The sequence below is a fragment of the Mytilus edulis genome, chromosome 5 (assembly GCF_963676685.1).
Source record: "Mytilus edulis chromosome 5, xbMytEdul2.2, whole genome shotgun sequence".
In the NCBI taxonomy this organism is placed as follows: domain Eukaryota; kingdom Metazoa; phylum Mollusca; class Bivalvia; order Mytilida; family Mytilidae; genus Mytilus; species Mytilus edulis.
The window spans coordinates 32,814,251-32,839,120 of NC_092348.1; the positions used below are offsets into that span (position 1 = coordinate 32,814,251).

A 24,870-nucleotide genomic window follows, 5' to 3' on the forward strand; every position below is an offset into this window, starting at 1 on the left:
ATGCATATCTTCGAAAAAAAATTATATTTTTTTTGTGTGTGATAACTAGGGTTTATAGTCTTGACTTCAACCACTAAAAAAATCTAGTCTGCCCTTCCACGAAATATTTAATTAATTTTTTTTTAAATGTTTATGAATTTTCGAAAATTCCACCTGACAACCGATCAGACAATAGTTTTAAGTTGAATCAATGCAGACAAGATCATTAACTGATGCCCATTTTCTAGTTGATACATTTGTCTTTTAAAATACAACTGGCATATCAGGATCGTAATGGTGCAACCGATGTGGATAAATTTATCGGTTTCCAAGAGCAAAATTGGCAGAGACGGTCATCCCTACAATGAGGGGGGATAGGAGGGGTCCTGATCCCGAAATCCCGGACTTAAAAAAACGAAATCCCGAGGTCCCGAATTTAAATAAAGTAAATCCCGACGTCCCGAAATCCGAAAAAAAGGATTCCCGGATCCCGAGAGGGTCAATCCCGAAATCCCGAGCTTAAAAACACCCGATCCCGGAGTCCCGATAAAGGTCCTATCCCCCCTCTACAATGGCTTCCATTTCTACGATTGTGAAAATGAACTGGCGTAATGGGGAGATAATTTTGACGAAGTTGAATCCTGACTGTATTAGAAACTGTTTGTTTGACGATCAGATTATAATATTTTTAATCAAGGCCGACCGGCCGACAATCGGTGAAATGCAGACTTCGGTAAAGTTCGGACAGTTGACAAGATCACATTAAATGAACCCTTTAATCTAAATTAAAACATTGCACCATGTAAATTCTGGATCATATAATAACAGCTCATCTTAGCAAAAATCAATTATTTTTGTTTTTGTTTTATATGAATATCTAGAAATTATGTTATAGAACTTTTTGAAAGAAAAAGTGCCGAAATATATTCCATCTTCGTATAGTGTTGATTCGATCGGCACATGCGCTAACAGAAAAAATAACTGAATTCGTGATGTCGGATATGTACATTGTGAATAACACTTCTCAAAACATGCCTAGCACTGTTCCAGCCTTTCTAACAAAGCTATGGACACTTGTAGAAAACCCTATGGTCGATGATTTGATTTGTTGGGGCGAGGTAAACTACAACAACATGACATAATCAATAAATACATAAAAAAGGGGGAGGGTACTATTAGGATCAAATTCAGTCTACTTAGTTTACCTGTTGATTTAAAAAGTTGTTGTCCGTCAACGTAATAACGAAAAAAAAACCCACTGAAATTGAGACATGTGTGATATAATGATCTTTATTTGATATATGATTAATTTTCCAACAAAACTGAAAAAGTTATATCCTACCGTAGTCTAAAATCGGTCATCTTGTCAGTTTGTTAGGTATTTGTGTTTGAACTTAACACACGGGGAAACTACACATTGACGTCACTACGCTACTTCCTGAATAGAAAAACACTGCAGAATACGTTTTTTCTGCTCTTTTGAATAAAAAAACATTTCTAAAGGTAAGTTTTCATTGTTGTTCTCAATTATGGCTAAAAAATGCCAATTTTCTATAGTCGCCGTCATGTAAAATTGGCACCATGTTTTTGTCAAAATTTTCTTAAATATCGACCGCGTTTATTAAAGATCATGTTTTTGAATTAGCGTAATCAAATATCATTCCAAAAATCAACTACTGTCCTACCTTTTATTGTGTTTGCACTGTATAATCCTGACCTTCACATAATCCAAGATTAATTTGTATGGTGGAATCCGACATAGTTATTACCGGAAGTATTCCACGTGCTCTCCATTTTCTTGTGTCTCTCGGAGCTTTTCGTCATCTTTACGTAAAAAGCGCGGGAAATTGTATCATCAATGACAATGATATTACCGGAGAGTAACGAATGTTATGGAATAAGGGACCCTCATAGAAACCAAGATGGCGGTTATACAATGTAAATAATCTTGAAAAATGTGAAGGTCAGGATTATACAGTGCAAACACAATAAAAGGTAGGACAGTAGTGGATATTTGGACAGGATTTTACTTCAGCTAAAAGAAAAACACCATCTTGAGTAAACGCGGCTGATATTTAAAAAAATTTTAACAAAAAACAGGGTGCCAATTTTACGTGACGTGGACTATAATGCCCGTTTCAATCCTGACTTTCGAATTCTAAAAACATTCTAGAACTTCACAAAATCCCACTTCCGGCCTCAATTGCTTTGTGTGTCATTCCATTCAGCGTCATCAATCTTGTGGCAGGCAATATAAGTCAAGCAAATTGTATTTTTAAGAATTTCAAAATGACATGCTCCCTACGTCTTTCGCAATTTTCCCGCGAAAAAAGCCCAACCAAAATGAAAGGAAAACTATATGAAAAAACGATGTCCATGCCATAATTTTGGTCAGGAATATAAAGTAGGTTAATAAAAAACAATTTACATTTATTTTTCATAGAATTTTTTTTTTATTCATTATAAAAGATCGATATTCTGACCATCATGACTGTAAATGGTAAATATTCATACAAAATTCCATTGATGAGGATGGCAAAAAATGAGGTTTCCTGTTGAATAAAACCCCAAATTATTGCAAACTACATGTATTTTAAAGCAATATCCCACAAACAAATAACGTAATTGCGGTAGACTGAAAAATCACCTACATTTGTAATTGACAGTAGAGCAATTTGATTGGGTAGAACGATTTTACATCACGTGATTTTGACGCCATTGGAATTTGAATGTAAACAAAGCAAGGTCAGTAGGTTCAGTATGGGGCAGCATCGTACATTGAGTTACTGAGAAACAATTATGAGTTACCAAGCTTGACAATGCATGGTAATAAAAAATCAAAGCTAAGTCTACAGAAAAAAATATAAAAAAATGTCCTTAGGATAACGACTTACCAACATTCCAGGATAAGTTATATATATCCTTATAAATTATTCTTGACATGTAGTGCATGGGTCACCACACCAGTGTAAAAAGACGATATTATAGTCCTAAGATTCCTTACTGCTCTTAAGAAGCATGAGGGAGAAGTTTGTGTCACCCTTGATTTTCAATAAAATTATAACACAGACTGACAGAGGTCCCGATTTCATGTCCCGGTGGAGACCTGCGATTTTGCAAGAAGAATCATGCTCTCTGGTTACATTGGCGACCATTGAGCTTGATTCTAATATCCACTTGTCATTAATTAATTATTACCTGTTAAACCAGGTGAATTTCAAGGAACTGCAACAAAGACACATGACCCAATTTATCCAACTCCAAGTTCAAAATTCAGGTTTATTTGATTGCTATCTTCTCTTTTAAATGAAAAGACAGGATTGTTTGCTCAACTTGTTCAAACAGAGAACCTATTTTCAATTTAATTTTATTAAAAGAAGGGATCTTGCGATTCGAAGGCATATAGCTCCTGTTTATGTGCAGCAAGATTTGCTTACTCTTCAGTTACAACTTAGGTTACTCGCTGCATTTGGTGGGGTGAGGGTTGCTCAGTCTTTGGTTTTCTATGTTTGTGTTTTTTTTATGTACAATGATGCAATCGACATCTCAATCCCTTTTGAATTTAGATTCTGAAGTAAAATGCTAGTTTGCTGTCCTGAGAATCACTTAATTAATCCCAATTAAATCTATTTAGGAAAATCTTTGCCACCTATAAAATGTACCTGGTCTCAAATCTGTGCCTTTTACATCTACAGCACCACACCGTACACCTGACACTAGCATTTGTTTTACTCTTGTGCTAAGGAGGAAAAAACACTTCCCTGGACCCTGGAATCAAATGACTTGGAATGCTGGTAATGTGTTGATGTTTTCTGTTTAATTGATTATATAATCTTGTTAGTTTTACTGTGTTTTTTTCTGTGATGCTAACATGTTGTATTTTTATTTCAGAATGGAACCAGTTTCCATGTTTATGATCAAGGCAGATTTGCAAAAGACATTCTACCACATTACTTCAAACACAGTAATATTGCCAGCTTTATAAGGCAACTAAATATGTGTAAGTAGTTAATGGCAATATTGATGTCCACATACACAAACATTGGTATTTTTAAAGATGCAAGTTCATTTGCCGGTTTAAGGGTTTCTTTCCCCTGTATCAATTTTCTTTTTCACCTATTTCGCCTAAAGCAATATTTTTTTGCCACTTCAAGCCGTCAATTCCATATTTGGTTGGTCAGACTTCCAAGCTCCTCGCGTCAATCATTTTGTGTTTTATAGTTTGGGAAATGATTAGAAGGAGATCAATATATAAACACATGAACAGATCGACTTAAACACTAATTTTTTTTGACACTTTTCCCTTCTGTTTCTCATGAAATTACTGGATCTTGAACCCTCCCTCACACTATTTATGTTTCTATTACAATGTGGAAAAATCAGTGTTATGAAAAATTCTAAATATATCCAACCTAAAGAGCAAACCCTCGATTCATTTGTTTGCCTCCTATTGCTCCCTCCACAATCAATTTAAAAACATCCCTTAGTTATATCTCATAGGATTAAGAATTAAACAATTATATTTAATTTCAGATGGTTTTAGAAAAGTTTCTCACATAGAACATGGAATCAAAGATGAAACAGATGACCTCGAGTTCCAACACATGTACTTTATTAGAGGCCAGCAACATTTGTTAGATAAGATCAAAAGAAAAATAGCAGGGGTAATATATTCAAATACATAATATATATGTAAATATCTGTACTTTCATGAAAAGGTTATTTAAAATTTGGTATATTCATGATATTTACTTGTGTATATTTACTTTTGATTAAAAATACTTAAACTATGGGTCATTCAACCATTGGTTGATACATAAAAACAGGGTCATATACATGTAGGAATAAAAAAATATCAAAAGAAAGATGTTTAGATTAAAGTCATATGAAACCTCAAATAAAAAAAAATGATGCATATGTTTTTTTTTATAACAAAATGGATAATTGTCATTATTAAAATTATGTACATATGCTTTTTTTTCTGAAGAAAATTCTTTAATTTGTCCACATTTAGAAGAAGTTTACTTTTTTTTTAAAATGCTTGCTTCCATTAAGCAATGTGCCGACATATTTTCCATATTTAAAGTGAGCCTAGCGTGACCCTTCTCGTAAAAATCCGGTGATCGCAATTCACATGGATCTGTCACTGAAATAAACTATTATCTGATTGTACATGTTATACACGTGCTCAATATCCATACTTCTTTGTTGATTGTTTACTATAAGGTGACACAATTGGTAAACTATGGCTTCAAAACACGACAATTTATGAGCTGCCATATTTTCACTTCTTAACAGATAAAGCGAAAAAAAAATGACGATTTTACGATATTTTTGCGTAAAAAGACTTAGTTTATGATATAAACATGCATTGGTTCAAGAATTGGATAAACATTATTTTTCACCAGTCACTCATTTCATATGACTTTAAAGGTCTTCAGTGATTTATTTTTTATGCCCCACCTACGATAGTAGAGGGGCCTTATGATTTCTGGTCTGTGCGTCCGTTCGTCCGTCGTACTGTCCGTCCGTTCGTCTGTTCGTTCGTCCATCTGTCCCGCTTCAGGTTAAAGTTTTTGGTCAAGGTAGTTTTTGATGAAGTTGAAGTCCAATCAACTTGAAACTTAGTACACATGTTCCTTATGATATGATCTTTCTAATTTTACAGCCAAATTAAACTTTTGACCCCAATTTCACGGTTCACTGAACATAGAAAATGAAAGTGCATGTTTCAGGTTAAAGTTTTTGGTCAAGGTAGCTTTTGATGAAGTTGAAGTCCAATCAACTTGAAACTTAGTACACATGTTCCCTATGATATTATCTTTCTAATTTTAATGCCTTATTATATTTATTATCCAATTTCACGGTCCATTGAACATGGAAAATGATAGTGCGAGTGGGGCATCCGTGTACTTTGGACACATTCTTGTTTATTTTGTGTTTTGTATAGACATTTTTTAATTTAAAATATTCGAAACTATATTTACTTTTCAGACAACTGCACAAGTGAAAACTGAGCCAATGCAGGAAGTTCCACAACAAGATCTGACCAATGTAATTACAGAAGTCCAAGTCATGAGAGAAAAACAAGAAACTGTCAATACAAAACTTTCCTCAATGAAGAGGTACTTAGAATATATTCAATATTCTGCAAAAATACGTAAAGAAAATGTGCTTTTATTATAATCATGTTAATATGAGATTACAAAAAGGTGTTTTGATACTGCATCAGATTAGTTTTAAACATATTTATTTATGTGGATTGGGAAACAAGTTATTGCAACTTATAATAATTCCTTTCCACTTTGCAACTGCGAGTGCTGCCTTGTAGCGGCATAATCCTGCTTTTTTTAAAAATCTACAAGTGTGTCTTTTACATGCAAGAGATATGGCTTTCTCTTAACACTGGTCAGCCATTTATCCTCCCTTCCGACGGACTATCATGGTAGCTCAAGACCACACTCGCAAATGGTGTCAAGGGAGAGCCGAAATTTCAGTCCCTGAAATTTTCTCCCCAAGAAGGGGATCGAACCAGGAACCTTTGTGTTAGTAGTCCGATGCACTAACCATTACATCATAGCTCTCCATAAGAGCTTTATCTGGATTTTTAGAAAGAATAGTCCTGGATTGTGCTTGCTATTTGTTGAGTGCCTAATTTAGATATGATAAAATCTGATAATTGTATCAAAGCAATTTAGAAAATGACAGCGAGGTATCCAAACCATTTTGAATTCATGTTAATACATTTCAAACAGTAACTAGAGGTTGATTGATTGGCGGCTTAAAGTCTGTGCATTATGCTGCATGTATTTTATACTAGAACAAATAAACAATGACTACAATTGGTTTGTCTTGTTAGAGAGACTGCATTGGATGAAGGTCTGGGCATTTTGGCCTGTCACTGAACTGGAAAATGAGGGTATCAACTAACTCCTCAAAGAGTTGTTGCAAGGGTTTTTAATGTGCAGAGTACTAGTGCATGACACTGTTTTAACAGAAGGCATTGGACTGGGTACTAGTGCATCATGCACAGTAAAACAAACACCCTAATGTGACCAGGGTTTTAGTGCATGTCAGAAAAAGACCTAAGTGACCATATTTATATTCTCCAATCACCCTTAGGGGTGAGAATATCTAGAGGGTCTTGTGCAGAACCATTATTCCAAGATATTCAAATAACATATTGTGTCACAAAGTGGTTTTAAAGGCTTTCAATGTTTGTTAATATTGTACTTGTGTCTAGATCTTTTCATTTGTCAAATTTTCAAATATTTTATATATTCTTATTTCTTAATTAAATATGATCTAAACTTAACATGTCAATATATATTTCATTTTACAGAGAGAATGAATTATTGTGGAGAGAAGTAGCCTCTCTAAGACAGAAACATGTCAAACAGCAACAAATTGTCAATAAACTAATCCAGTTCCTGATCCATTTAGTTGGAGGTCGATCTGGAATAGGCCTCAATTTGAATAGGAAAAGACCTCTTATGTTGTCAGACTCGAATCAAGCCTCTCCACCTTCTAAGATGAAGAAATATGCAAAGAATGATCTACCTGTGTATTCTGTTCAGAGTGTAAGTAAACAAGAGTTAAAACAAATTATTACTATTCTCTATAATGAAATGTGGGTATGATGTCAATTGTATGCATTTATTGAGACTTTTAAAGAATAACAGTTTATTAAGAAAAATAGTGCATATGCATGGTATGTAAACCATTATATTGAAAATAAAAGCAAAACAAGTTTAAGTAGTCTAGAACAAAAAAGAATATATAGGATACAGGACAAATAAGTGTTGTAGACTAGTAGAGTTACCTGATAAGTATCATCTATAAAGTGTCCACTAATAAAAACTGTTATTTGAATTATCTTCAGGTCATCTTGTATGAATAAATTGTATTGTGTTATTTCATAAAGCAGTGTGTAAATGTAGTTCTGTTTTGGTTTCAGCCTGAAAGTGCCCAGAATGCTGATGGAGGACCTGTTATATCAGAACTACCAGATCAGGATGTCTTCTTGAATAGGAATCCTGTAAACCAAACAGCAACTTCCAATTCCAATTTGTCAGATGTAAGAATTAATTTCCTATTGATGTGGATTTTTTTATTCTCGTATGTAAAGGAAAAATAGTGATATCTTTGATATTTGATTATAATTAGGTCCTTTATCAAAGTTCTCATAGAAGTCAATTAAAAAATTTGCACTTCATTGATTTTTAACCGGATTTTTGTGACAAAAATGTCTGTTATGGATTTGGGGATGTATGGCGGGCGGCTGGGCGGGCGAGCGGCAATCAAATGTTGTCCGTGCATTTACGCATGAACTGTTCTACCAAAGCTTCCCAAATTTTAATATGTTGTTACTGATGACAAAATGGAGGTCAAGTTCAATAATGACGATTTTGACTTTTACCGTTCAGGAGTTATGGTTCTTGAAAGATTGAAAAATGGTGTTTCCAGTCGTGTCCGTGCATTTTCTCATGAACCATTCAACCAAAGCTTTTGAAATTTTTATATGTTGTTACTAATGACAAAATAGAGGTCAAGTTCAATAATGACGATTTTGACTTTTACCGTTCAGGAGTTATGGTTCTTGAAAGATCGTAAAATGGCGTTTCCATTCACTTTATTGCATTTACTGATGAACCATTCAATCTAAGCTTTTCAAATTTTAATATGTTGATACTGATGACAAAATGGAGGTCAAATTTGATATTGATGATTTTCACTTTCACCATTCATCAGTAATGGTTCTTGTGATATTGGCAGGACACAAATAAATGTTAATAAATCCGGTTTGCTGTGGTTGTGACAGCCTCTTGTAATTCATGGTTTATATTTACCTAAAAAATCCATGAAAATTTATATCCCACATATAATAATGAATTATTACCTAGAAAAGAAAAATGAAAAAAAAGGTCATAAAGGAAAAATAAATCCAACAAATTAAAAGAATCAACTCATAATGCAAAATCTATGCTTTTATAGCTATTTATAATAAATCCATATAAAGCTTTTGGAACTCTTTTACCACAGCTATTTATAGGTAATAAATCCATATAAAGCTTTTGGAACTCTTTTACCACAGCTATTTATAGGTAATAAATCCATATAAAGCTTTTGGAACTCTTTTACCACAGCTATTTATAGGTAATAAATCCATATAAAGCATTTGGAACTCTTTTACAACAGCTATTTATAGGTAATAAATCCATATAAAGCTTTTGGAACTCTTTTTTACCACAGCTATTTATAGGTAATAAATCCATATAAAGCTTTTGGAACTCTTACCAATCTTCTAACAACAAGAATAAATATCACATCAAATATGTGAAACGAAGTAAATATTCACTTATATGCAAACATTGGTTAGTTTAAACATCACCAAAATATATCCACTTTGAAATTTCACTAGAAATGTCATAATATGAAGAAAAAAAATCTGCCAAATTAAGTTGATCTCATTATTGTTTATTCTAATCATTTGATTGGGAAAACTTTGAATAATTTAAAGTAATGAAATATAATGGAAATACAATAACTTAAAGGGCTATTCAAATAAAATGTATGTGGGAGGGTAGGAAGGGAAGTTTCAGAATTGAATGTGGGTATTAAATTGAGAATGGAAATGGGTAATGTGTCAGAGAGACAACAACAACAGCAGAAGGTCACCAATAAGTCTTTAATGCAGCCAGAAACTCCCGCACCTGGAGGCGTCTATCAGCTGGCCCCTAAACAAATATATATACTAGTTCAGTGATAAAGAACGCCATACTAAACTCCAAATACACAAGAAACTCAAATTAAAAATAATACAAGACTAACAAAGGCCAGAGGCTCCTGACTTGGGACAGGCGCAAAAATGTGGTGGGGTTAAACATGTTTATGAGATCTCAACCCTCCCCTATACCTCTAGCCAATGTAGAAAAGTAAACACAACAATACCCACAGCAAAATTCAGTTCAAGAGAAGTCCGCGTCTGATGTCAGAAGATGTAATAAAAGAAAGTAAACAAAATGACAATAATACATAAATAACAACAGGCTACTAGCAGTTTAAAACTGACATGCCAGGTCCAGACTTCAATTAATCTGGTTTTTTTTAAGTATGCGTCTATTACAATTATGCAAAATTATCTAAAAAATGGTCTTGGTTGTAGGGATATTTTGAAAGTCCCTTACTAACCCTCCTGCATACATTATTATGGAATAGCCCTAATTCCAAATGTCTTCCATCTCTCTAAACAGTAGATTGTTGTAAGAAATTTACCACATATAAAAGACTTCAGTTTTGAATTTTCCTAGGAGCTCAGTATTTTTGTGATTTTACAATTTACCATAAAAAGTTACCATTCTTTAATAGTTGGATAATCTTCTGTAGTTAGCCAATTTTAAATGTTTACTTACATATTTCAGAACAAACCAATATTTACAGATGAACCTACATACACAGCAGAGCAATTGCCTAACAGACAGGTATGATAAATAGTCTTACCCAGGAAATATGACATTTCAAACAAATTTTGTAAAAAGTAGGGAGTGAGGGGGGAGGTAATTGAATGTATTAGCTTTCCAAAAACCTGAATTTTGAAGTACACTTTTAAATCACTTTTACTTGATTTTATACAATTAATATTTATTTGTGACGAGTGAACCAACACCTTCTAACGGAAAAGCTGGTAGAGTAACCAAGATGGATACCGATATGCTGCGGTTGTCTTAAAACCTCATGGAAATATAATATGTAGAGACAACAACATCTGGGTTACCGCAAGGTGATAGTTTTATTGAGTCGACATGTTTCGGCGCTAATGCGGCGTCATCAGGACAATATTACATAATATTTATGTTTCCACAAGTGAAATTGAAATGGAAATTGTTCACATAAACCCAAAGGAACACAAGTAATTTGGGAGAGAAATCTGTCAAGTTAAAAGATGTGTCAATTAATTTATGTACATATAATTACAATACCGCTACATTGACAACAACACTTAAGTAAATTGCATCTTTTATTGTCTTTATATAATTACAATGAAAGATGATCATATGATATAACATTTAAAGAAAATTTACATTGAAAAAAAAAGAATAAGAACATTTTTATGCCCCACCTACGATAGTAGAGGGGCATTATGTTTTCTGGTCTGTGCGTCCTTCCGTCTGTTCGTTCAGGTTAAAGTTTTTGGTCAAGGTAGTTTTTGATGAAGTTGAAGTGCAATCAACTTTAAACTTAGTACACATGTTCCCTATGATATGATCTTTCTAATTTAATTGCCAAATTAGACTTTTGACCCCAATTTCACGGTCCACTGAACATAGAAAATAATAGTGCAAGTTTCAGGTTAAAGTTTTTGGTCAAGGTAGTTTTTGATGAAGTTGAAGTCCAATCAACTTCAAACTTAGTACACATGTTCCCTATGATATGATCTTTCTAATTTAATTGCCAAATTAGAGTTTTGACCCAATTTCACGGTCTACTGAACATAGAAAATGATAATGTGAGTGGGGCATCCGTGTACTATGGACACATTCTTGTTAGAATAGAATTTGGAAGACATCAATCCTCTCACTTGTAATCTTTAGTATACTGTAAACCAACTAATTTTCGTGAGCTATTTATTTTCATGACTTTCTCGAGTAAAAAAGTATGCTGAATATGTAATACTTGGATTTTTCCTTACCTTGCTACATCAAGTTGATTTGAGAATTGCGTGATTAAATCAGGCCCGTAGCAAGAAATTTCCAAGGGGGGATTATTTGGATTCATGAAGCCGACCTTAACAGTCACAATTTGAACAGTACATTTACTTTAACAGTGCTTATTTGGTTTCAAGGGGGGGGGGGTTTGTCTGAACCCCCGCTGGCTACGGGTATGTAAATTGCCATGAAATTGGCTAGAAAGGGCTTAATGTTAAAAAAATACTGTATCCGCGAAAATAAGGTGGTTTACAGTATCCTTTCATAATGCATGTTGTATATCAAGAAATATAATGAAACCCTGGAACTTTTTTTTTAATTAAAAAAACTATATACAAATATGTTGAGTTTCCAATTAATTTGTATGTTAATAATTGTAGGATTTATCAACCAATGATTGGAAGCTTCCATCTGACCTGCTAAATGTAGCTGGTCATATGCTAGATTTGCAGGATTTAAAAGATTTACCGACAGATCTGAACACACCATCACCATCAATTAATCCTCCATTCTCTGGGGACCCTGCTACAGATACGAACTACCTGTCAGGACTTTTACCAACCACATCACCAGAAAATTCAATTAATCAGTAAGTAGTCAGTTTGTACATCTCCCTTTCTCTGGTGACCCTGCTACAGATACTAACTACCTGTCAGGACTTTTACCAACCACATCACCAGAAAATTCAATTAATCAGTAAGTAGTCAGTTTGTACATCTCCCTTTCTCTGGTGACCCTGCTACAGATACTAACTACCTGTCAGGACTTTTACCAACCACATCACCAGAAAATTCAATTAATCAGTAAGTAGTCAGTTTGTATATATCTCTTTCCCTGCAAAACAGGGTCACTTTTTCATGCCCAGCTGGTTAGAACAGAGTCCCTTTTTCAAGTCCTGCTGGTTTGAGCAGGGTTGCTTTTTCATGTCCTGCTGGTGAAAACAGGGTCTATTTTAAAACAAAGTATTTGTGTAGAACATGATCTCTTATTCAACTGTTTAAGATTCAGTCTAGAACTGCATCTATTTTATACAGTCTAGAACAGGGTATACATTTTCTGAGCATGTATAGAACAGGGTATGTTTTTCAATATTTTTGTTTAGAACAGGGTATTGTTTTTCAATGTTTTCTGGTTAGAACTGGGTATGATTTGGCAAGTGCTGTTTGCACAGTTATACCCGAAAATATAAGTACATGTAGTAACTAACCCGCCTGCTGTAGCCTGTTTATTATCTGCTTTTCTCTGTGAAGATTTTTCCCTGATTTATAAAAAGCAACAACCTTTATATTTCCATCATATATTTACAGGAGTTTACAGCAAAAAGTGAAACCAGCATTTGGTAGACAACAGTCAATGTAAGTCTTTATTATGAGATCTCCAATAGCTATGTGGGTGTGTCTTAAGTACTATTCACACCCTCATAAAAAAGAACCAATCAGCAAGTTTGATAAGTAACAGATTGTTGAAGATTGACAACACGCACACATAAGAAAATTAAACAAAAATCAAAACATTTAGGCAATAATACTGATAAAAGAATGCATATTATGAACCAGATGAAATAGAATAGTAATAAATATGTCAATCGTTTTATGAAACAGAATAGTAATAAATATGTCAATCGTTTTATGAAATAGAATAGTAATAAATATGTCAATCGTTTGATGAAATAGAATAGCAATAAATATGTCAATCATTTTAAAACACCAGTCTATGAAAGGACAAATGGTATAATGTAGTCTGTCAATCTGTCTTTATGTCAACATTTTGTACTACTGTACATTCATTTATTTTCATAGGTATCAATTTTAGTGGATTGCTATAAACTTGCATATTCATGGATTTTTGATTTCATGGTTTTGCCAATCTCTGTATACGAAGCCTATTGAAATGTATCATTTGTTGAACATTTGAATTTGTTGTTTACCTGTTCCTAAGAAACCCACGAAAATTGGTATCCTACGAATTATATTGAATCTACAGTATAACTCAAATTTTCTCTAAACTTTTCTATCGAAACTTAAAACACAACATACGAATGAAGAGAGGAGGATCCCTTTTGATTACGGCAATTGCCAATTTGTATGCTTGCACCCTTAGCAGAGGGGAATTACGTTTTACACTTTTCAGTCTGTATGTCCGGAAGATATTTACTTTACTTTGCCACAACCAAACGTTATAAAACTTAAAAAGAATGCTTATTACCAGAAAATACAGATCAAGTTTGAATTTTGGTTGCATCACTTTAGCTGTTCAAGAGTAATGCCCCCTTTTATACAATAGGAAAAATTGCTCTTACCTAAGTTTTCTACATCCAAACGTTTTTAAACTTATATACAGTACTTATTACCACAAAACTCAGATCAACTACAAATTTGGGTAGTGACACTTTTACCGTTCTTCAGTTATGTTCCTTTATAAATTTTATTTGATATGCAAGCGTTGGCATCAGTTGTGTCCCCATTTATTCAATACATAGTTAAAGGCCTCAAATCAGGAAAAATTGGACTTTTTCTCAAATAACTCAATGTTGCTCTGATACTTCATGTGATATTTTATAACTGGTATAGAACAATGTAAGCTCCCTTTAGATGTCATGATTTTCACTTTTGTCATTCCAGAGTGAAGGCACTTTTTCATGAAAAATTAAATTGTTGTTTTTCATATATTGCACACTGAAACATTTTATTTATTTTATCTAACTTTACACTGTCATTGAGTTTGATAAAGGAAGTTTCTTTTTGTCACAAGTTTTACTTTTTCGTTCCTGAGTTATGGCTCTTTAATCGTCTACTTTTAAAGGCTATTTGTTTACATTTCACACACCAGCCCTACTATGCTTGAAATTGATTAGTACAACATTTACTTTAGTTGGGATTGTTAAATGCTAGCTTGCTATTGATTTTGAAAATTTTCTAGTTTGTCTTTCCAGATTTATGAGACTTTTTAAGGCAATATCAAAACACCAAAGGACATCTTTATCCAAGCGTTTCAACAAGGCAACAATTTATTAACTTTTGATGAGATGCTTCTTAATTAATAATTTTATTCTGGGAACAATTTCAATATTCACAAGAATTGTGTATTATGATACTTACATGAAAACGATGTTCACCAAAAATTTAACATTAGAGATGGGTATTCAATTTTTAAGCAACTATTTCTTTCATTTGAATATTTTGATTTAAAGTATTTATGATTGAACAGATTGCTGAATATATTGCTATACAGTATCTGTGATATTTCAGACATGACCTGAATGATCATGTTGACACACTACAGTATGACTTGGACGGGCTACGTGATGTCTTATCTAGCAATCAGTACAGTATAGATCCATCATTTCTCTTAGGGGTAAGTGCAAAATTATGTAAGTTTTTTTTGTCACTATTGGGAGTAGGTATAAATTTTGCTTGTGTTTGAATCAATTTCTTCTCAGATTATCAATTGTTAGATGTTTGAATTATAAAAACATGTCATAGAGTCTTCCTGTCATATATAGCTGCTTTCATGTGTGATCTTCCTTTTATGTCTTGGCACAATGTGTATATTAATAATGAGAAAACTTTTGTTGAAAATGTTTATCCATATAACAATAAGAAGATGTGGTATGATTGTAGTTTGGTTGTTGATTTACTCATGTATAGGTCACTTTACAGCCATCATCAATGAGCAAAAATTACACCCTATGGTATAGGCGTTGTATAACAAAACATGAAACAATTCACATTAGAAAACTACATGAACTACTGTCTAATTTATACCCAAAAAGAAACCCAATAACACAAAACAAATATGAAAGATGACTTAGATAAAATAAAACAGACTGTACAGACAAATCTTGCTCAAAGTTTACCATTTGATGTGTTAGAAGCTTTATCAAGATTTATGATTTAAAGTTATATTGATTGAAAAACAAAACAAAAGTTTTCCTGTTATTCATATCTTATGTAAAAACTAACTAACAGCCTGATATATAGAACCATAAGTTAGTTTTATGATGGGAGATTATGGGTGAAAGTTTATTAAATGAAGGAGATTTTATGTAGTTGGTTGATATTTCAGTGGAAATTAAAATATTATATACCCCCTCCCTCTCCAAAAAAAAAAGGAAAGATAAATAGTTAGGGTACATGGCAGAAAACCAGTATTCCAAATTAACGTCAATAATCTCATGTTAAAACATCTTGAAAGAGGATGTCATAGATAGAAAGGTTTTAATTAAGAATGGTTATTAAGGAGCCATGTGTCCAGGTATCTATACCCAATGTTCTAATTTGTCAGAATTTTACTATTTTATACTTAGAACGTATATAAATTTGCCTCAGTGGAATTTGTTTGTTAAAGTAAAACTCATTATGCACAGGAGATATAAATGCTATAAACACAATATTCATGCAAGTACATGTATTTTGTCAATGATTTTATAATGTTATGACAAGTCAGGTGTTTATAGATCTTTATAAGTACATGAAATGATTCTGATGATGATTTATTTATGGTTAGATGAAGAATTTACGTACCTTAAAACTTTTCAAAGCGTATTTTGCAAAATGCTTTGCATGGTCATAAATAGGAATCAGATTTTGGTAAACATGGTAAAGTCAAATGGGATCTGTTCTAAACAAATTTGTTTGTTATGTCATAATTGAGTTTCCATTTGCATATTTTTCAGACCAGTAAATAAGAATTGTTTACTTCTCAAATGTAAAGTGTAGCAACACTCTGAATTTGAACAAAATATTAGTGATAAGAACAGAGTTATCTTTCTTTGTTTTTAGGACTTAAATTTTGTGTATTTTTCAGCTTTTTAAAACAGATTCAACGTTAAATGAACAAGATGCAAATAATGTATGTTTATCTTTTTTGATTTTTTCAATAAGATATTTAGCTTTATTCCTATAGCTACTAGTATATGCATATGTTATAAATTTCAATTACTTCATGTACTTGCTTTGATAGATGTAAGTTAGTTGAAATGAAATATTTTCATTAACATTTTTAAGAAAAATTTAATATTAATATGGGAAGATTTGAGTTGATGATTAACTAAACTTAAATAAGTACTTATATACTTTCAATATATTTTTTTAAACAAAACAAAAAAAGAAAATGTTATCAATATACTGTAATTAAACAAAACATTGTAAAACATAAGATCAATCTGAAAGAGATGAGCTATCTTATAAATCTGTAAATAATTCTTAAACAAACATACTGATGCTTCATTAATATTCCTTGGATACCAATTTTTGTGGATTTCATGGTAACAAGGGAATCACGAATTTAAATGTTCATCAAATTACAAATTTACTAATATAAAGGAATATATGCACACTTTGCCAAAACCACAAAATTTAATATCAACGAAAATGCAAGTTTTCCTCATTCCACGAAAATTGGTACCCACGAAAATAAATGAATCCACAGTATATAATATTATAACTTAAAGTAACATATATTTTTTGTTTGTTTATAGGTGATCAACATAATGGACCCAGACAATATAAAACCTGAGGATCATGAACATGATGAGAGTGGACTAAATACTTCAGGTGAAAAGAATAAACCTTATCTCTATTTGTCGACCATTACTTGACATACAAAATATCTGACACCACAATGGAAAAGTGATTGTTGTGTGAGGTCCATAGTTCAACCAGCACAGATTTTCAAATAGCGATGAGGGCTGTTCCATTAATACATACATAGTACCCAGGGAGGCACTTTGAAAACAGAGTGACCACCCATAGAAGCGACATGTTCAACACAATATTTCGCATCCACCCATAGTGGCAAATTTCAGTTGCCTTCCCCAGGTCCCATGTATGTTTTTATGGAACAGCCCTAAGATGTATTAAACTTTAAAAATACAAATACTGTGTCAAAACAAATTAAGAATAGGAAAAATACACACAGAAAGGTTTATCACACACTCCTATAAATGCTGTGTCAAAACAATTAAGAAAAGGAGAAATACACACAGAAAGGTTTATCACACAATCCTATAAATACTGTGTCAAAACAATTAAGAAAAGGAGAAATACACACAGAAAGGTTTATCACACACTCCTATTAATACTGTGTCAAAACAATTAAGAAAAGGAGAAATACACACAGAAAGGTTAATCACACACTCCTATAAATACTGTGTCAAAACAATTAAGAATAGGAGAAATACACACAGAAAGGTTTATCACACACTCCTATAAATACTGTGTCAAAACAATTAAGAAAAGGAGAAATACACACAGAAAGGTTTATCACACACTCCTATAAATGCTGTGTCAAAACAATTAAGAAAAGGAGAAATACACACAGAAAGGTTTATCACACACTCCTATAAATGCTGTGTCAAAACAATTAAGAAAAGGAGAAATACACACAGAAAGGTTTATCACACACTCCTATAAATGCTGTGTCAAAACAATTAAGAAAAGGAGAAATACACATAGAAAGGTTTATCACACACTCCTATAAATACTGTGTCAAAACAATTAAGAAAAGGAGAAATACACACAGAAAGGTTTATCACACACTCCTATAAATACTGTGTCAAAACAATTAAGAAAAGGAGAAATACACACAGAAAGGTTTATCACACACTCCTATAAATACTGTGTCAAAACAATTAAGAAAAGGAGAAATACACACAGAAAGGTTTATCACACACTCCTATAAATACTGTGTCAAAACAATTAAGAAAAGGAGAAATACACACAGAAAGGTTGTGTCAAAACAATTAAGAAAAGGAGAAATACACACAGAAAGGTTTATCACACACTCCTATAAATGCTGTGTCAAAACAATTAAGAAAAGGAGAAATACACACATAAAGGTTTATAACACACTCCTATAAATGCTGTGTCAAAACAATTAAGAAAAGGAGAAATACACACAGAAAGGTTTATCACACACTCCTATAAATACTGTGTCAAAACAATTAAGAAAAGGAGAAATACACATAGAAAGGTTTATCACACAATCTTATAAATACTGTGTCAAAACAATTAAGAAAAGGAGAAATACACACAGAAAGGTTTATAACACACTCCTATAAATACTGTGTCAAAACAATTAAGAAAAGGAGAAATACACACAGAAAGGTTTATCACACAATCTTATAAATGCTGTATCAAAACAATTAAGAAAAGGAGAAATACACACAGAAAGGTTTATAACACAATCTTATAAATGCTGTATCAAAACAATTAAGAAAAGGAGAAATACACACAAAAAAGTTTATAACACAATCTTAAAGCAAAAAAATGTGAAAGGCACATATACTGATGTGTATTGCAATACCAAAAATCTAAAGAAAAATATTAATACACTGCTCACTGACACAAGATATTAAAAAGCACTGTACCAAATCTGTGTATTGTGAACATGTTACACAGACATACCACTTAGTGTATTATTCTTCTTTTTATTAGAATTACACAAGTTTCAAAATGAATTTATCTGCTCTTACTATATTCATGATGAAAAGTATGTACCAGGGGCGGATCCAGCCATTTTAAAAAGGGGGGTTCCCAACCCAGGACAAAGGGGGGGTTCCAACTATATGTCCCCATTCAAATGCATTGATCGGCCAACCCCGGAACCCCCTGTCTGGATCCGCCAATGTGTATTGTGAATTCATTATTATTCCTGGTTTACCAATTTTCGAGATTTCGTGGGTGTCCAGGATCTACAATCCACGAAAATCGGTACCAACAAAATTTGATAAAATTACTGTAAATTCAGGAATTATTGTGTACATTTATTATTGCAATTTTACCATTTTAGACTTAAATGAGATTTTAATTTTTATGATTCTGAGAATAATTAATTCAATTAAAATATTTAAAAATGTCAGTTTAAATTTTTGCATTTACAACTCTGTCGCATTTTTCGAAATAATAATAACCTCGGCAATATTTTCTCAATTTACAGTAGTAAATGTAACCCCTAGGTGCTGACAACGGTATGGAATCAATAATAATCTTAGAATTACCACTTTGTTACTATATTTTGACAGGAAGTGAACTCGTTCAATACAAGCCAGACGTGTTACCAGATTTGTTTGACCTGGCAAGTCTAACGAAGGATGATGAGGATGTGATATCTAACTCATTGGGGGATGTGGGGGATATTCCTCAAATGCAAAGGACATTTACTCAACAGCATGTACCAGCTGACGACTTGGATTAAAGTGATGATGTAACTTATTGTTGGATGTTTGAATATGAGGGAATATTTTTGTTAGACTTGATGAAAACAATACGTACTTAGCTTTTCAAAAAAATTATGTTAGTGAGTTGGAATGTATATGAAATTGATGCAATGTTTTTGGTTTGAGATGTTATTTTTGAGAAAAATCAAATTTGATATGAATTAATGAATCGTCTTTCAATGATTGCCTAAGAACAAAGTTTGAAAATATTACTTTATTTCATTTTTTAAATATAGTATATAAAAACCACTGTAGTTAAAACTTAGTGAATATTTTTTTTCTATCATTTTGAAATGAAAGTGTAGATGGGCAGCAGTTGTTACATGTAGCTAGGTTAAATGGTAACAACACATTTGTATGGCTTTGTAGCTTTATTTATTAATTCATGCATAGGGTCAAAGCCATTGATGAGTCATTGAAGTGTATAATCAATAAATGAATACAAATTTGCCAAACAAATGATACGTAAAGAACTAATATTGATAGGAAATTATATGAAATTACAAAAACAAAACCAAAGATCAGTTAGTTGTCAATAGAGAATAGTCAAATTTACCCAATTGTCAAGATGTCTTATTTTTTTAGTCAATAAATGTGAATAAGACCCTGTATCAATAAAGAATTGGTTATATTTTGAATTTTTGTTAATCCTAATATTAATCATGTCAATGATGGGCGTTCCATTTGTCTTTTGCCAAAATAGAAAACATGATAAATCTATTGGTATGTTGTGAAGGTGAGAATTCAGAAATCTTGACAATGTTATAGTATGTTTTGCTGTTGATAAAAAAAATAGGATCATAGATTTGGCGATACCCAGCATGTTCATCTTCTCATGAAAATACATGTATATATTGCAATATGAGTAAATGGCATGAATTTGTTTTTTCTTGTTAACAATTATCTTAACCATGCCTACTACATTTGTTTTTATTTCATAACAATTGAATGTGCATATGCATCTATATCATTTTGTCTCTGGTGGAGAATTGTCTCATTGGCAATCATATGTTAATTTTATATAAATGCATGTAAAAGGTTATCATATCTTACTTGTACAATCAGCAATACTAAATGCATTGATGTTTCTTTTATTTTTACTTGTGAAACTTGTCTAAACTGAACCCCAAAAAATAATGAATACCTGAATAATTTTACCTTCCAAAAAATGAAAATCTGTGTAAACTGAAACCCTAAACATAGAACCTATCTAAAGATTGTGATAGGACATATTGTGAATATTGTTGTAAAAGTCATTTAACCCATCTTAAACAAAAACAAACTTTGCAGTCACAAAGAGTTTGCCTTAAACAGGTAACTGAGTGTTACAGGGTTTTATTTACTGCAGTTACTTTTTAATGATTGTCTGAAATTCACTCTAAATGACTTTATTTTTGTGTGATATATTGTTGTGAAGGGCTATTCAGGATCTGTAGACTGTATGACTAAAGTCAGCCCCATTATCAACTTGTGTTTGTGGATAGTGTGAGGTTGCCTTTAGCCATACTGGATCTGTTAGAAAAATAAATATATATATCTCTGGAGTGAATAACTTGAATAATAAAAAATAAGTGTAACTGCTTTATAGAAATATTTGAGTGTCTTTAATTATTATTTGTCAAGTGAGTTTCACCAATTGTTTTGTCTATTTATGTTTTGTGTTATTTTATTTGTTAATGTCTATTTTTAACATTTCAGTCGAATAACTAGAAAGTATCCTTTCATGTTTTGAAAAAGGTTGTAAATAATAGTAACCAAATAAACAAAACGTGTTGTCAATTTAACTTATAATAAGTTTTACTGTTTTGAGTTAGATGGATTCCTAGATTTTTTATTCATTTGGTCATGCATATTTTGGTGCTATAAGAAAGTTTTCTTTTTGATTTGTAACAAGAAAACATCTAAAATGGAACAATCAAATTCATACGACTATCCTGATTTTTTTCTTCTCAAAAGTTGAGGAGTATTAAATAATTTTTTCTTTGTGACTGCTCTACTTTCTCAAGTCTAATCTGTCAATGTTGTACATTTTGGTTTGTCTATGACAGTTATAGGAAAGGCAACTATAAATAGTTCAACCATTCACATTATGTATATAAGATTAACCTATTAATCAGCATGAGAAATCACAACATAAACCATTGTAGAGTGGGGCGCTCATATTCGCCGTGGACACAATTTCGCTGTTTTATGATTTTGAGGTGTAAAAACTTCAAAGGATGGCTGAAATGGCAGAAATATGCTGACAAATTATATTTGTATAACAAATATGATTATTTTTGAAAATGAGACCAAATTTCGGTACTTACCGCAAAGGACCGAAAAACAGACTACGATTTTCAGCCAATTTCCTGAATGAAAAATAAGATTTCAAAGAAGTATTTCTTCGTAATTCTTTGACTGATTGCCCTAAATTTCAGTTTTTTACACCTTTCAAATGTCTGCTATTCATCTATTATGAAATTTATTTGATAAATATTGTTTAAAGCTGCAGTTATTTGGTTTTAAATAGATGTGTAAAAACGGCGAATATGTGTCCCCCGTTGAAAAAAAATCAGGAAATTTTAAACACCCTTTAATCCAACTTTTTAGATGATTTTTCTCAAAACAAACACGTTTTCAACCTAAGAATATTTTGCATTTGAAGTTATCTTCATATAGAAATATCAGTATACTTCAAAAACAATAAGACCTGAACATAAATTGAAGAAAACATGGCAAGATATGGCGAAAATGAGCACCCCACTCTATCTGATATGTTTCAGATTATTTCTTCTGAATTGTCACATTTTCTTTAAAGAAATGTAATATTGCTTGAGTCTCAGTTGATTTTATTTCATTAATTAATTTTTCAGATATTCTTATAACACCGAATCAGTGAAGATTATGAACTGCAAAAATATTTTAATATTTTTATGGCAGCAGTTGAAATTTTCAAATGCTTTTTAAAATTAACATTTTAAAGCACTTTTAGATTAATGGGATTACAAGGTGTTTGTAGCAAACAGAAAGATTTGTTATTTCTAGAAATCTACTGTAAATTCATTATTGCGTGCATTGATAATTGCGATTTTGTCAATTTGGACTTAAATGCTATTTTAATGTTTGCGATATTGAGAAAAATCCTGTTAAATTCATATTAAAAATTTCAAAATGAGTTTAAATTATTGAGATTATAACCGTGTAGCATTTTTGGCACTTGTAAAAGCTTCCCAATAATTTCTGAGTTTACAGTAGTTGATTTATAATATTTGAGCATCAACAAAGTAAGGTTGCCTACATTTTTGTTGTGATTTTTTTTTTAATTTTTGTACAAGGAAATCTGGATAGAATGTTGTACATAAAAACTTATACCTTTAAGAATGCCACAGCCAAATGAGGCAGCACAGAACTTAAGTCTTATAGTACCATACTGTACATAACTTTTCCATATGCTTAAATTTGAGCCTCTTCTGTCTTTGGTTCAAGACTACATGTATGTACACAGTTATACTATTACTATGCTATAGGCTACGGTCACCTCTTATTTAATTTTACTATTTACACAAAATCAAGTCATTAATTTTTCATAAATAATTATTGAAAACTGAATACCTTATGGTACATTATATGGAAGCTTGGTAAAGGAATGACAAAACCACCACAAAAGCTAGAAAATGCTTATATCTACCCTTTTATCATTCTAAAGCACAGTAAATTCAGATCCTAGAGTTTACTACAATGTATTGAAAAACGAAAATTTTATTTTTTCTTTAGTTAATGATCTTTTCTTTGGAATATCAAACACTTGCAAAGCTTTATGAATATGATTTAATGAGGATAATTGATGGAGGTTGCAAAGAAAAGTGGAAGACAAAGCACTGGTTAATTATCAGGCAGAAAAATAAATATTTTAACCCTTTGACTCTGACATATGTAAAAATGAAAATTGAGTCTTACTTGGAATTTATATTTACCATTGTGCAAAGGATTTTTTTGAAAACCTTATCAAACTGCATTTTTTTACATCATATCTGTCATTTTAATACACCTTATCGCTTTTTGTCTGCTTTTCCTGGACATCACACACGTTCCCATAAAATTTTGACGTCATTATACAAAATATCTGACGCCACAATGGAAAAGTGATTGTTGTATGATGTCAATAGTTTAAACGGGTCAGATTCTAGGGTCAGCCGGGAATGGTGATAACGTGTATGTAAAACCTTTATTTTTTTGAATTTCAAACATATAAGAGTATTTGTAATAATGTAATAATGTTATTATTTTGCCATATAAATCTAAAAAAGAACATATATGTCCCGTGTGTGTTCAAATGGTTAAAGTAAATTTTAGTTTAAAACCAGATAATATTGCAGTGAAAATAATCTTATTGTACATAGATCTGTTTATCAGGAAAAAATATTGTCTGAAAATAATGAAAATAAAAATGAATAAAAAACAAGTATTTAATGGACACAAGTTTACTAAAAGCACATTTATATGGCTTTGCTTCTAACTATTCATTTTGCTTTCCAAATAATAATAAAATGTGAAATAATGTAAAAAAATACTGTTGACTTATTTTTCGTCCTGATAGTATGTTTATTGTACTCTAATCATATGTTTGTTAGAATGGTGTATGCATGTTATGTGATGTGTAATGAATGCTTTGTTATCAAATAAAACTTTTACAATTTCACCTGGTTTGCTTTGACTCTCTTCATGAGTTCATGATATGTTACTATTTACAGTAATGACATTGTTATAAATATTATTCCACTGCATGTTGATTTTTATAGTGAAATCAACATTTGATTGGTTGTAACTATCCCATGTGATGTCGAACAAAACTTCATATTTACTTCTGATTATGATATTGCCCTCTGAATGTTCGAATTGCCTTGTGTGAAGTTACCCACCGTACATGTTTTAAAACGTTTTGATTAAGTTTTTAGGTGAAGATTGCATGAAATGCAATCAAAACCT

At 31.9% G+C, this 24,870-nt stretch overlaps 1 protein-coding gene across 4 annotated transcripts; it reads left to right on the forward strand.

Moving 5' to 3' along the window:
* Positions 1–924: 924 nt before the first annotated feature.
* Positions 925–24,583, forward strand: LOC139523470 (heat shock factor protein-like). Of its 4 annotated transcripts, XR_011664620.1 has the most exons (14): positions 932–1,097; positions 3,871–3,979; positions 4,513–4,643; positions 5,974–6,104; positions 7,322–7,559; positions 7,937–8,056; positions 10,401–10,460; positions 12,065–12,273; positions 12,992–13,039; positions 14,933–15,038; positions 16,491–16,535; positions 17,164–17,239; positions 19,708–20,566; positions 20,639–21,497. XR_011664620.1 is itself a non-coding variant. In XM_071317531.1 (13 exons), exons 1-13 carry the CDS (start codon positions 972–974, stop codon positions 19,878–19,880), a joined length of 1,572 nt encoding a protein of 523 aa, XP_071173632.1. In that variant the 5' UTR covers positions 932–971; the 3' UTR covers positions 19,881–24,583. The 4 variants fall into 4 exon arrangements, 2 of the variants coding, with proteins under 2 accessions (XP_071173633.1, XP_071173632.1); XR_011664621.1 differs by lacking the exon at positions 16,491–16,535 and having other exon boundaries at positions 20,639–21,699; XM_071317531.1 differs by having other exon boundaries at positions 19,708–24,583.
* The last annotated feature ends 287 nt before the right edge of the window (positions 24,584–24,870 follow it).